At 35.7% G+C, this 14,562-nt stretch overlaps 1 protein-coding gene across 1 annotated transcript; it reads right to left on the minus strand.

The window, feature by feature from the left end:
• Nucleotides 1-5,148: 5,148 nt before the first annotated feature.
• LOC130817703 (uncharacterized) lies at nucleotides 5,149-9,171 on the minus strand. The gene is made up of 4 exons (XM_057683554.1): nucleotides 9,007-9,171; nucleotides 7,563-7,638; nucleotides 7,446-7,510; nucleotides 5,149-7,380 (listed from the first exon to the last, which is right to left on the minus strand). Exons 1-4 carry the CDS (start codon nucleotides 9,169-9,171, stop codon nucleotides 5,149-5,151), a joined length of 2,538 nt encoding a protein of 845 aa, XP_057539537.1.
• Nucleotides 9,172-14,562: the final 5,391 nt, after the last annotated feature.

Genomic DNA, 14,562 nt, shown 5'->3' on the forward strand with positions numbered 1-14,562 from the left:
TCTTCAAGGTATTATTTTTTCAAGCTTAATTTAAATTCTTCAACTTCATTATGTTTTAGGGATTTAGTTTTTTTATACTAATTTTTTTTCATTGTATTGGTTTCGCTGAAGAGAAGAGGATGTCATCAGTCGCAAGAAAAAGGCCGTCGCTGAAGCTTCTTCTCAGCTCCGTACTCTTCCTTCATGGAAACAAGAGGTTTCACTTTTCATTTAATCCTTTTTTTATTCATTTATTTGTATTTAATCTTGATTCTTCCATTCAATTTTTTTACCCCTTTTTTGGTTCATTATATACTACACTTTTTTAATCAAATTTTACTTGATTGAAGTTGCATTGTGCTTTTTTCTTTGGAGTTTGCAACATTATTTGGTTGGATTGGATAAGTTCATTAAGATTTGATTATCTGTTTAGTGTTGCCTAATGCATTGATTTTGTAATTAGTCTTGTAAATTCACTTTGATGAAGGCTCAAAATTGCTGGTGTGGCAATGTGTGGAAACATCAAAAGTGAGGTGTTGAGTTGCATATTATGAGGTCACTACTAGATAAAAGACTTGTTGCAACGGTTAAGGACCGTTGCTGTAGGGCTAAAAAGCGTTGCTAAAACCTTTTTGCGACGGTTTCAAACCGTCGTATTTGCTGCAGTTGCCAAAAGTCTTTTGCAACGGCTTCTTGCATCTTTTGCAACGCTAGCAGTTGTCTGTTGCCAAAGATACAATCTTTTGGCAACAGTTTCTCTTGGACGCACAATATCGTTGCAAAAAGTCTTTAATGAAAAAGCTAAGCAAATGATAATTTTAATAATTGATAGCATAAGATGTAATTAGAAATTTGATTACAAATATTATAGTTAAGAAATTTACACGATTAACTTGTTATATCAAAGACTAATTAAGGATCAATTCTTCCATAACCTAGTGCAACCAAATATTCACGTCTAAAAAGTATCGAACAAAACAAGTTCACAAAATATTTCCAAAAGCCACACAAAATTCTAAATATGTTCTTTTACGGCTCAATTTCATCATCATTTTCCACCTCCTTGTCATCAGCTGCTTCACCATTTTCCTATGTTAAAAAAAAATCAATAATCAACCAAAATGAACTGAATTAAGAAAGCATTTAAAAAAGAGACAAATATGATACAGGAGCTTTCAGGTCAACTATATCCTAAATGAAAGAATGAGATTAGAGAGAATATAATAGATGAATAAGAAGGGAGAAACAAAGTGAATAGAGAGAAACATAGAGAATAGAGAAAAGAAGCACAAAAAGCAGAAACATAAACTTACCAGATAGTTGTTCGATTGTGCTCCTGTAGAGTTATGCTCATTGGATTCGATGTATAGAGGATTACCATTGCTTCCACTCCTTGACATTGAAGGAAGCACAATCTTCACACCAGGGTTAGCTTCAAGTAGCTTTTGAAGATCAGGGTTAGCTTGCAACACTTGATCCATAACTTGTGATTGCATGATTTGTAAGTACGCTTCAGGAAAGATGTAGCTTGAGCTTTTGCCTTCGTTCTTCAAAACAGTATTGGTAACACCTTTGCCAAATGTTCACACACGCCCGCTATGCTCTGGTTTCTTGATCACGTCGCCATAAGGATCTTTATGGTTAGATCGTTCACCTTGTTGAGATTGTATTGCCTTCATTTGCTCCTATCAATGTGTGAAAAGTTATGTTAAATGAAACGGAGGAAGTAATAGATATACAACTAATCTGAATTAATTTGACACCATGGATCTATACAAAATTTGTCAGATTAGAACCCATCATCATAGCTAATACTTGATCTTACCACGAAATCGTATAGCAAAAACCATATACTTTCTCATGATACAGCAGAAAAAAGAAATTAAATTTTCAGATCAGCACCCCTTGATCTAGTGCTAATGATAACTACTTCCATTCATGATAAACTAATATACATTCACGTCGCCATAAACTAATATACATTAAGCTAGAGTACCATAAGCAGTTTTGAAACAACAATGCCTACCCCATGTGAAACTATCAATTCAGAAGTATGGTTTCAGGAAAAAGAGATTGTATTGTAATTTGTAAAGAAAGTAAAATACGTACAATATTTGCTTCTATTTCATCAAAGCTTATTTTGTATGACTTCCCGGGCTTCCTTTTCCTTGATTCGATGTACACCTTTGCTTTTGACGGATCTTCTTTTTTTGGATCTTGTTGTTTCTATTGACAATTTAAATGAATGATTAGTTTAGAAATAATGTCTAAAGTATGTGAAAAAAAAGGTTTTATCTTATGCATATGGTTACCAGTTGTTCACGAGTGTATGCATATGATGTTGGCCCCATAGTGTGCATGTCACTCGCTAATTGTCGATTGCAACGATTTCTTTCACTTTCAAACTATTGGAATTTAGAATAAAAAAAAATTGAAGTCAATATTTTAACATAACAAACTTGAACAGTAAATATTTGTGAGCAATTACTCTTCGACACTTACTTGAGTTCCCTCATCATCCCAATAGTGCAAGAGTTGTTTAAATTGGCTTTCAGGAATTGTATTTGGACGATGCTTCCACCTTTCTTTGTAAGTTGCATATGGGTAGTAGTATAATGCCTTACTCCTACATTTCCAACCTTTCTACTGACAACCAATAGTTTGTAATGCCCAATCCTTTCCTTTAGGTGAAACCAAGTACTTCCTCTGCATGCAAAGTTTTGCAGGTTATATGAAAAAGAAGCTAAAATATGAGAGTTTAATCAGGCTCATTTTGGATACTTAATTGCACTTACTTGCACATAATCCCAGACTTCATCCTTTGCATTTTGTGGTACACTTGGCCAATCGCAATAGTTGAGCAGTAAATACTCCAAGTTCCTAGCCAACGTCCCTAAGAAGAGACTATATTCACTGACATGTTTTTTTGTAGGACCGATTGGCTGCCCATAACAATTTAGGATGATCGGAGGTCGCTCATTCATTGTTCGTTTATGAACATTAGTCAAAAGTGTGGGACCTCGGCCCGTCTTCTTTGGAGCTGCACACAATATGCAAGCAAAGATAATATGTGATATTGAAATATATATAGAAATGAAAATAAATAATTACAAAATTTTGTGAGGTTGCGTTTTAAACCATAGTTTCAGAAGTTGTGTTTTTTCCTGGAGGTTCTACTTCAAGGACTTCGTTGGCTTCATTTCCATGGACTTCATTTACAGCATTTCCAAGGACTTCGTTTACAGATGCATTCTCATTGCCTTCATTCTCATTGGCTTCAATCGCTACCCTACTTGCTGCAATCTCGATGCCTTCATTCTCATTGCCATTAGTTGCTGGCTGACTTGTTGCGTTTTTTTGTGTTCTGCGGAGATTGAGAAAAGAAGACATGGTGCCTGGAGAACAATACATGGTTTGCATTCTTTTCTGTTGCATCTTCTTGTGTGACTGCTTTTGCAATGAAGTTTGCAGCTCTTTATGCAGCTCACTATGCCCATTTTTCTTCTGAGTAGGCTGCTGATCATGGTTGTTTTACTGCTTATTAGGCTGCTGATCATGCCTATTTCTTTGCTTAGTCCCCTTGTTGGTTACAAGATTACACAAAAACACCAAGCAGCAGGAAAAAAAAATATCAGCAACATCAAAATAAACAGCAGCGGTAACAAATAAATCAAAATAAAGTTAATAGAGACCTTGGTGACAAAGGGAACCTTCTGCTGCTCTTTTTGTGGTTCTGGTTGTGGATGTTCTTTTGGGAGGTAATCAGTCATACATCTTCTCTTTGATGATCGACCATCTTTTGTGATTTTTACAATTGGTACCTATATAACAATGAAAAAAGCAGTATACTTTATAATAAAAAAGCGGTACCTATATAACAATTAACCTTTACTTTATAATTACCTTTGAACTAGTTACATCTTCATCATCTTCAACCTCGTCGTTCGGAATTTATTCTTCATCGTCACTACCAAAGCCTTCAACTCCAGCATTTGCAACGTACATGTTTGTGTTAGCTTCAAGTAACTTTTGTGCTAACTTCCCACATCCTTTAGCTTTCATACATTCATAATTTTCCTTCATTGTTTTAAGCCTTTTCATCTCATATTTAGTCACCACTGGTGCTTTTGCATGAAATTTGTTGCTACTCTTTTTCATCTGTCAATCATAGCACAAAATTAGTATAACCATCAGATAGATCCAAAGGATGCAGAGCATAATGCCAACCAGCACTAGTAGGTAATTCAACATAAAAAACTTGACGCGCTTGAGATGCCAAGATAAAGGGTTCTCCATTGCAAATTGTTCTATTTTTATTAACCATAGTTAGTTGGCCATCATCAGTCATTTCCGAATGATACCAAACACATTTAAACAAGATAACATCAATATACCCATGATAAGATATCTCAATTATTTCTTCTATACACCCATAATACATGACATCTCCAGAAATTGGATTATTATCCTTCCTACTAGCAAAACTATCGGTCAAAGCACTTAGAAAAACACCACTATTCTGCGTGACAAGGTTTCTCTCTCGTTTCATGGTATATAACCTATACCCATTCACAAAGTACCCACTGTACTTTTTAGCCACAAATGAAGGTCCCATAGATAACCATTTGACATGCTCTGGCACTTCTTGTCCTTGGTGTAGTTTTAATGCAATTGTCTCTTTAAACAAGTCTTTGAAATCTTTGCTATGGCTTTAGGCAGTATCCCATTTTCTTTTCCTTTGACTACCAACTACTTCCTTGTGCTCACTACAATACAAAATAAAAATTAAAACAATTATGAATTTATCCCTTTAGATATAATATATGTGAAGTTAACTTACTTAATGTATCTCTCAACTTCCTTACAATTACAATTAAATAAGACATATTGATGTGCTTGGCTCCAGGAATTGTGATCAGTCATAAATCCACTTCCTTCCTTCTTTGAAGTCTTCCCTCTCCCCTTAATAGGATAGCCAAGCTTAGGGAGATATTCTTGTGGGGTGCTAGGTTGATTGGGATGATCAATGGGACCTTTAGATTTCCCTTTTGATTTACTCAAATATCGAACCACAAACCTTGCACATTCTTTAGCCAAGAATCTTTCTGCCATTGAAGCTTCTGGATGACCCTTGTTTTTTACATCTGACTTTAATTCCCGAAGATACCTCTAAATTGCATACATGCATCTTAATGAAACTGGTCCACCAAGTTTGATTTCTTCCACTAGGTGAACCGGTAAATGGACCATTATGTCAAAAAATGCCGGTGGGAAAATCCCCTCAAATTGACAGAGAGTTTCGACTATCTCAGATTGGAGATTGTCGAGATCTTTGGGATCAATAGATTTTTTCCATATGCTTTTGAAAAAGTTTGACATCCTAATTATTGGAGTTGCAACATGTGCCCTTAGGGTTGTCTTTGCGGCAATAGGAAGAAAATAATGCATCATAAAATATGCATCATGGCTCTTATATCCGATGATTTTCTTTTCATCAACTTGAACACATCGAGAAATATTAGAGGCATAACCTTGTGGTAGCTTTGCATTTTTTATGGTTTGGCAAAACAATTTCTTTTCATCATCATTCATCCAAAACATAGATGTCCGAAACTCTTCACTTCCATCTTCTAATTCTTGAACCTCAAGCTCCGGCACCCATCGAAGGTCTTTCTCCTCTCGCAGGTATTTCAAATCCCGACGAGCAGATTTATGGTCTTTTGATTTTCCAAGAATGCCTAACAATGTCCTAATGACATTATCAAACATATTCTTTTCAATATGCATGACATCTAAACTATGGCGAAGATCGCAATTTTTCCAGTAAGGTAACTTGAAAAAAATGGGAATCTTCCTCCATGGATTGGGATCATCAGTATCTTGTCTCACTTTTGGCTTCCTTTTTTCAAATTCATTTGGAAAATCACGTGTTAGCTCCTCAACCTTACTTCCGGTCAAACGAACCGGTTCATTTCTTGTCTCAATATGCCCATTGAAGTTCCTCTTATTATACCGCCACGGGTGGTCTGAATCCAACCATTTGCGATGACACATATAGCAATACTTGTGACTATATTTCAAGTACATAGAATCTATCTCATAATGACAACAAGGGCAAGCAAATTTTCCTTTCGTACTCCAGCCCGAACACATTTCATAACCCGGAAAATCACTAATGGTACCCACCAAAGCTACTTGCATGTCAAACCTTGTATTGCTTGAAGTATCATATGTTTCTAGGCCAAACTCCCACAAATTGATGAGGTCTTTGATAAGTGGTTGTAAATAGACATCATTGGCATTTCCAGGAGACAAAGGTCCAGGTATAAGTAATGAAAGCATTAAAAACTCGGAATTTGTTGCCAACCATGGAGGCAAGTTGTAATTGATCAAAATGACTGGCCAAGTACTGTGCACAATGCTCATTGTGTTAAAAGGATTAAAACCATCAGTGGCTAATGCAAGTCTCACATTACGGGGTTCCTTGGAGAAGCTTTCATATATTTTGTCAAAGTTGATCCAAGCTTGACCATTGGCTGGATGTTGCAAAAGCCCATCCGTCTCTCCTGCAGTTTTATGCCATGTCATAAAACTTGCTGTTTCGGCACACATGTACAACCTTTGCAACCTCTTCTTGATTGGGAAGTACCTTAGAACTTTAGATGGAATTCTATGAGTTTTTTCATTAGGATTGTCATCTTCATCATTATCCTTCGATTTCCACCTTGAAGTTCCACAGACATGACAACTGGTTGTGTTTGCATGCTCCGCCCAATATAACATGCAATCATTAGGGCAAGCGTCTATCCTTTTGTAGTCCAACCCCAACAACTTTAAAACGTTCTTTGCTTCGTGCATAGATGTGGGCAATATTGCATCATCGGGGAGAACTTCCTTGAAGAAATTTAGTAAACCAGCAGTAACAACATCGGACAACTTATGGTCACACTTGTAAATGTAGAGGCGAATTGTGAAGGCAAGTCTAGACATTTTTTTGCAACCCGGATACAACTCTTGTTCGCCTTCCTCTATTAGGCGAAAAAACTTCTTCGCCTCTTCATTTGGCCCTTCTCTCAAAGCATCACTCAACAACTTTTGTATACGATCATTAATGTTTGATGGTTCATCGTGTTGAGGATCCTCAACTTCTCTTTCAGGGCGCATCCCTCCTAGATGAAAGGTTTCATCGTTTCTTGGCACAAAGCCATTGCAAATAATATGATCTCTTACGTCATTTCTACCATACCAATATCGATGATGGCAATTAGAACATGGGCAACCAATCTGGTTCCCTTGGGACCTTATAGCAAAGGCTTTCTCAATGTATTCATCCGTTCCTTGTTCATATACATGACTCCATCTAGGAAATTCCCACCAACCCTTACTTCCCTTATCCATCTCCTAAAAATATATCAGAACTATAAAAATTCAATAATTAAGATAGTGTATATACAGAACTAACTAACAATACCTAAACTATAGAATCGATGATCGATAAACTTGCTTACTATAAGACTACGCATTCGTCTTCCTAATCAAAAAGCAAAAGACAAAAGATAAATTTTCAACATTTATTTAAATACCAACAAGGATAACGTCAGCAATAGATTTCAAACTCAATTTTCTTAGCCAGAACATTTGAGCAGTAACTGAGTTAGCCTAACATTTGATTTGCAATCACTCAATTTAAACCAATCCGAAATTTGGAAATATCCTTAGCAATTCGCAAGAGAATAGAAAAAAGATCATCACAACAACAAACACCCGCGCAATCAAATCAAAAATCCTGAATATGAAACAACTTCGACCCACTGTTATTTCAGTTGTGCAATTGATAAAATAAAGTTAAATTAGTATTCAGCTGAATGATCTCTAAATAAATTACCCCTAAAATGCACAAAAATCATGCAAGATTCTTACTTCCAACAATCAATAAACCTCAAAGCTTCACTAATCATCGCATTAGATTAAGTTTATAAGATACAAAACCAACAAAACTCTTAATAAATTACAACATCAAACCCTAAAGACGTAAATTACGGCTAAGTGAAACCAACAATCACAAAAAACTACTCAACAATTCAACAAAAATCAAAATTGTAAGAAAAAAAAATCAAAATTAGGGTTTATTACCCTCAAATCCGACTGTGAGGAGAGGGGAGGAATACGCGGTGGCCGGTGGCTGTCGGCAGGCAGTGAAGGCGCCTGTGGGCTGTGGGCGGTGTGGCTGAGAATGGGGCAGGGGAGGTATTGGGAGTCTGGGAATTGCATGAGCGTGAGGGAGAAGGAGAAGTGGAGAACCGAGAACAGATCAGAAGGAATGAAGGTGAACTGCGTGCGTGAGAAGTTTTAGATACTGAGGAAGTGAGGGTTTTTAAAAATGGAAAATTAAGAAAATGATATTATAAATAGTTTTGGAGGGAAAAAATTGCATAACAAATTTGACACATGCATAAGTTCTTGCAACGGGTGTAAGATAACCGTTGCCTTTTCTAATCTTTTGCAATGGTTAACATGAAACTGTTGCCTTTTCTTATCTATTGCAACGCTTTCATTGTACCCGTTGCTAAAGTTGTTGCTATAAAATAAACCGTTGCCAAAGGGTGTTGCCTATGCTCTTTTATCTAGTAGTGGATGTTATCGTGTGGAATAGTATAGTGCTGCTGCTATTTTACCTTTGAGGACTATTGAAAGTTATGGATTATAATTTATAATTAGTCTAAGCTTTGCCGTTTCAGTTGTATTTTCAATGCTTCAAAGATGAAATATCTTTCAAATGATTAATATCATGGGACTCGATTGGTTTTCACCACAAGTAGATTAAGTTTTAGATAGCTGTTTTTATTTAATGTTCTGGTGTAGTATTGGAGTAAGTGGGTTTCTTTTGCTTCTTATTGAGTCATGTTGTTGTAGCTCATTATAGGGAAAGTTGTCGAGGCTTACATTTAATTATCATAAACATGAACACGTATGACTACTGAAGTTGCTCTATTGCCTCTCTTTTCTCGACTTAACTTATTTAGTAACCAAATAAAGGAAATTGGATCCATCCCTCTCTCTTATCTCCTTTTCCTTCAAAATCAGTCTCAAAGAATGAATCTCCTTTGTGAAGAAACTTGCATTTTCCATGCAACATAGCCGAGTGCTTGTGTCATGTAGCTTTAGAAAGAATTCAATATAGTACAAGCTCATTGTTGAGCTCTTTGGCTCACAATTTGTATTCAGAACTAGAATGTAGATAGCTTGTGTTGATTTTTCAAGTTAACAATATATTTAGGGCTAGATTATGGGCTAGTTGACATTTATTTCGAATAATACATGTTACTTGGACTCGATTTTGTTCTCAGTGTATGACTACGCTTATTCCTGAAGATTTTCCATGATATTCGCTCAAAATAAAGTGTTCGATTTAGAATGTGAAATTGGTGCTTGAAGTGAAATGAGATGTTCGAGTCTTGTAGATTTCCATGTGAATTAGATTCTTTATTGCACTTCTATCTTTGTGCTTTGTTGTTCACTTGATGAGTAATATTTGAAAAAGCATGAATTTTTCCGGTTTCTTTTGTAATGCCAAAAAGGCTCCAAATGTTCCTCTTGGAGATGTTGTGAAATCGAGGCTCAAGCAGTTTGCCATGATGAATAGATTCAAGAGGAAAGCTCTGAGGGTATGTGTACTGTTTTTATAATTGACTTTTTATCTGGAGTTTAGTTATATTATTGACTATTCAACAACACTGTGCTCTAGGTTATTGCTGAATTCTTGTCTGCGGAAGAAGTTGAGGATATCAAGGAAATGTTTAAAAAGAGAGACACAGATGATATATATATTGGTTTGGTTCTTAGCTTTTTTATTGGCTTTCTTTTCACAAGACTGTTGTTTCAGCACGACGACTATGAGACTGTTGTTTCACGAGTTGTCCATTTACATCTTCTGGTAAACACTTTCTTTTCAAAGACCTGCCACAATTAACTTGTGGATTACTTGAGCTTCGTACTTGGACATCACTTGAGGCATTGATTGTCGAGAACGTTTGGGGAAAACAAAAGCAGGAAGTTGTAGAAATACTAAAGGATGATCGAATGCAACAAGAGGGGGGGGGTGAATTGTTGTGTAGTAGGTTTAAGATTTTTGCCTCTAATTTTTTTTTTTTTGCGGAATTATATTAAGTAAAGGACAAAAACTTAAACTTAAAAACGAAAAGAAAAATAATAAAGGAGACAAGGATTTTTACGTGGAAACCTTCTTGGCCTAATAAGAAGGAAAAACCACGACCCCCCGGGATTTCAAAATTCTCACTATGTTAAGGCAATTAGTTACAATTACACAAAACAATGTTTTGCTTCACTTGAAGCTTCTCAATTCTCTAAACGCTTTACTCAAAGCTTCTCTACTTAGGCCTACTTCTCTTCTCTTCTCTTCTCTTCTCTTCTCTCCTTCTCTTTCTCTTTTCTCGATTCTATTCTCTATTCCCTTAAACTTCCCATAAGTCTAATTACAACAAAACACTCAATTACCCTTTACAAGGCCATTTCTCTTCTCTATTCCCTTAGACTTCCCACAAGTCTAATTACAACAAATCACATCAACCCTTACAAGGCCATTTCTCAAGAGGATAAGAATTAAAATAATTACTTAAGAAAAATATAATAAATTAATTGGCATTGGAAAACTGAAAATATTTTTCTTAAGATGATCTCCCTTTAATGGACACTCTTGAATCCTACAAGGATTGATTTTTGATTCGAGCAAAGTCCCTTCTATTTACAGAGGGAACAGCCAGCAGTTACCATAAGCATAACGTCCACTATCTCACACATACCTCCACTACCCCCACGTTCTCAAAACAAAAGGTGGTGGAATTATGAAAGTGTACGGCTGTTATTTGCTCAAGGAAAAATCAGTTTCCTTATGCTAAAAATAGCATAGGAGTTTAAAACATAAGATCCTAAAAAATAGGAGATCTAAATCTAATTAAGAAAAAGTCTTGGGCTATTTTTAGAAAACCTAAAAATAGATTTGCCAATTAACTTACTAATTAATTTAAGCAATTAAATTAATTCTAAACCATTACATCAACTTAAAAACAGAAAATAATTAATTCGCAATTTTTCAGTCAATGCTATTCTTCAGACCTGCTACGTAGGAACAGCGCACTGTCTCCATCTACAATTTTCGTCAGAACTTCAACTCTAGGAGCAACAAGCTGTTTTCCAGAGCAATTGCCCAACTACTTGGATATTTGAGACATGTACATCTTCCACGAATCAAGTCATAGGCTTCATCAACGATTCACATTAGATCGGATATATACCTACACAACAATCTCTAAAAATATGTTTGTTTATTTAAAGTAAAGTCATCATCAAAACCTTAAGAGGCCAACAAATTCCCCCTTTTTGATGATAGCAAACTTTATAAACAAACTTAAGTAAAAATAGAGTAAATCAAAATTCATAGAGCATACTAGAGATTAAAGTAACTCTAATTAACTTAGCAAATCAACTTGTTAGAATATAATTTACCAAGCATTCATAAACAAACAGTTTACTCTAAAATATCAAATATTTTTCAAAAGTTTTCAAAATTAATTAACTTAAAACCTAAATGAAATAAACTAAGTTAAACGGAAATAGATAAAGACTAACATAATAACCTAATATAATAAAACTAACATAATATAAGCTAACATAATAGAACTATAATAAACCTAATAATAATAATAAACATAACTTATTAAGTATTTTCACAGAATCAAATATTCATGAGGACTTCAACAAACACAGATGATCACTTAACTAGCATAAACACAGCAAGCACACATTATATCCATAAGAATTAATATAAATCAACGAGGATATGTAACTGTGTATTCACTTCTCCTCTTAAGTTTGTGCATAATCTTCCCCCTTTTGTCATCAATCAAAAAGAAATGGAAGTTATCAAATCTCAGCACAAACCATATAGATTTGTTAGTGATGAAAACAACAAACAACAATAATAAAAGCAAGTGCTATGAACAATGATTAAACCTGCATAGAGTTAATTGTCACAGACCATGAAAATAAAAAAACAAAGAAAAGTAGCAATTGTTCAAAGTTACAACAACCATGTACCCCAGATGATACAAGGCAAAAAGAAAAATTGTTTGTTAAGTAATACAGCCAACAAATCATTAAATTTTTGAGTAGAGGGATCAAGGGTCAGTCTCTTCTTCATCAATGAATTCAGTCTGCACCTCCACTGTGTCCAGCTTGGCACCAAGGCGTTGTTCCATTTGGTTTAGCTGATCCACAATAGAAGCAAGCGAGACACGAGTTTCATCCTGAAATGCAATGAATTTAGACTGTAGATCAAGGAGCTTGGAGAGAATGGAGTCAGAAGATGCTGTAGGAGTAGGGTCAGCACAACCAACACCAGGAGAGGATGGAAATGGTGGTGGTGTGAAGTGAATGGGTGATGGAGGTGGTGATAAGGTTTGAGTTGGTGGTGAAGTGATTGGCTTGGGAGAGGTAGGTTCATCAGGTGTTGGCTCAGGGATGGTGTCAGAAGGTGTTTCATCAACCAAAGTAGCCTTGCGTTTCGAGGCCAACCTCCTACTCTTCCTTTGCATTGACTTAGCCTTTTTCCTTAGAGCTATCACAATATCTTCATCACTTGTATCATCACAAAGATTGTGATAAGCCTCTTCTCCTAAGGCTCCCTCCTGTTCTGCTTCCCCCTTACTAGGTTCTCCATCCTGTTCCCCTTTTTCTTCTGTTTCAATATGGTCAGTGGGAACAGGCTCTTGCTCCTTTTCCTCTTTTTCTTCCTGATCTCTCTCTCTCTCAATTTTTCTTCTTCTTTTTCAATATCTTCCTCATCAGATTCTACTTCAACAACCCCCTCATGCATCAATACTCCCTCATCATTCAATTTCAAATGCAAATTTTGTAAACATTTTGCACCAATTTTCATATTGGGACCCATTGGGAACTCCAACCCTTCCAATGGGACCTCAAACTTCCTAAAAATCCATGTTAGCAACCCTCCATAACCAATAAAACTTTTCTTTTCAATGCAGTCTGATAAATGAGAGATCATCAACGAAGGAAAATTTATTATAATATGTTTTTCCATGCAGTAAATCAAGGTGGCATCACGCAAACTCACTTGACTACGTTTTGAGTTTCGTGGTAAAATAAATCTGCGAGCAACATTGTACAATAATTTATGCATAGGGGACAGAACATTGTGACTTATCTTCCCCTTTTTATCAATTCCTAAAAATTTAAAAATTGTTCGTTCATTGATGCCTGAAAATGCAATCTTTGACCCAATATGATATGTATCAAAACCAACATTGGGAACATTAAACCATTCCCCTAATAATGCGCTGTTAAATTCAATTTTAATGGTTTTAACAACACTAGTACACATACCGCCATCATTAGAGAAATTTACAATAAATTCTCTCATTAGGTTTGGAAAAATCGAATTGCAACTGAAATTTGACATTAACAATTCCCATTCTTGATACTGTAAAATCTCATGCAATCTAGGAAAGTTCGTAGAATCATACCAATATTTGTCCAACCCGAACCCTACAGTCATCTCCTTTGAAACTTCTTCTGCGCTATTTGGATCAACATGCTTCGATCGCTTAACTACTCTAGAAGATGAACCACCTGTTGACATTTTTCTTTTGGTACTGGTGGGTTCAGTGGAGTGTTTCTGTGATTCTTGTGTAGTTTCAGTTGGTGTTGGTGGTGCGTCCTGCAGTAATGGAGGTGGAAGTACTACCCTTAGTGGTTTTGGTTGATCGGGCATACAGGATTTTGGAGTTTTCTTGCCTGATTTAGAGGATTTGGGGGTTTTCATTTTTGAATTTTGTAGGTTTTTGTGAGGATGAAGGACGGTTCTTGAGTGAGAGATTGAAGTGAGAAGAAGAAGGACGGTTTTTTGAGAGAAGGTTTGAGAAGGTGACGTGAGGCAGGGGTTTTTAAATTATTGAAGTGACGGTTACTCCTCCAAGTCCCATCTCTTTATTGCTTTGCATTACTTGAAGAGGAACCGTTTTCCCAAAAGTTGTCAAACGGTTTGGCCGTATAAAAATATTATGAATTATTATGAAGAAAATAATGAACATATTGCTTTGGTCTGTTCGAATTAACAACATGCAAACGTAAGAACATTCATAGTACAAACTTTATTATGTGTTTACCTGATCCATGCAATAATTGATTTTCAATCAAGATTTTGAGATTGATTCCTGACCTCTTCATTCTCATGATGCTTCAATGGGAAATATATGCAACTAACTTTAGTGGAGCTTGATCATACCAAGTTCCAGTCTCATCTTTTCATATTGTTCCCTAGGAAGTGGTTTGGTCAGAATATCTGCAACTTGTTCATTAGTGTTAACATGCTTTAATACAATGTTTTTGTGTTCCACATTATCCTTAAGAAAATGATGTCTAATATGTATATGTTTAGCACGTGAATGATGCACTGGATCTTTAGATATACATATGGCACTAGTATTATCACAATAAATAGGAATGCATTTAACTTTAATACCAAAATCTCTAAGTTGCTGTTTTATC

The sequence above is a fragment of the Amaranthus tricolor genome, chromosome 7 (assembly GCF_026212465.1).
Source record: "Amaranthus tricolor cultivar Red isolate AtriRed21 chromosome 7, ASM2621246v1, whole genome shotgun sequence".
Classification (NCBI taxonomy): Eukaryota; Viridiplantae; Streptophyta; class Magnoliopsida; order Caryophyllales; family Amaranthaceae; genus Amaranthus; species Amaranthus tricolor.

What these genes read in the sequence shown, in the direction of transcription:
- LOC130817703 (XM_057683554.1), bottom strand. Translation starts at nt 9,171, where the DNA reads ATGAGCTTGTACTATATTGAATTCTTTCTAAAGCTACATGACACAAGC. An exon ending in GATCCAATTTCCTTTATTTG is followed by an intron (nt 7,639 to 9,006) that starts GTTACTAAATAA and finishes ATCAAATGTTAG; the next exon opens with GCTAACTCAGTTACTGCTCA. An exon ending in TGCTGACGTTATCCTTGTTG is followed by an intron (nt 7,511 to 7,562) that starts GTATTTAAATAA and finishes CTTTTTGATTAG; the next exon opens with GAAGACGAATGCGTAGTCTT.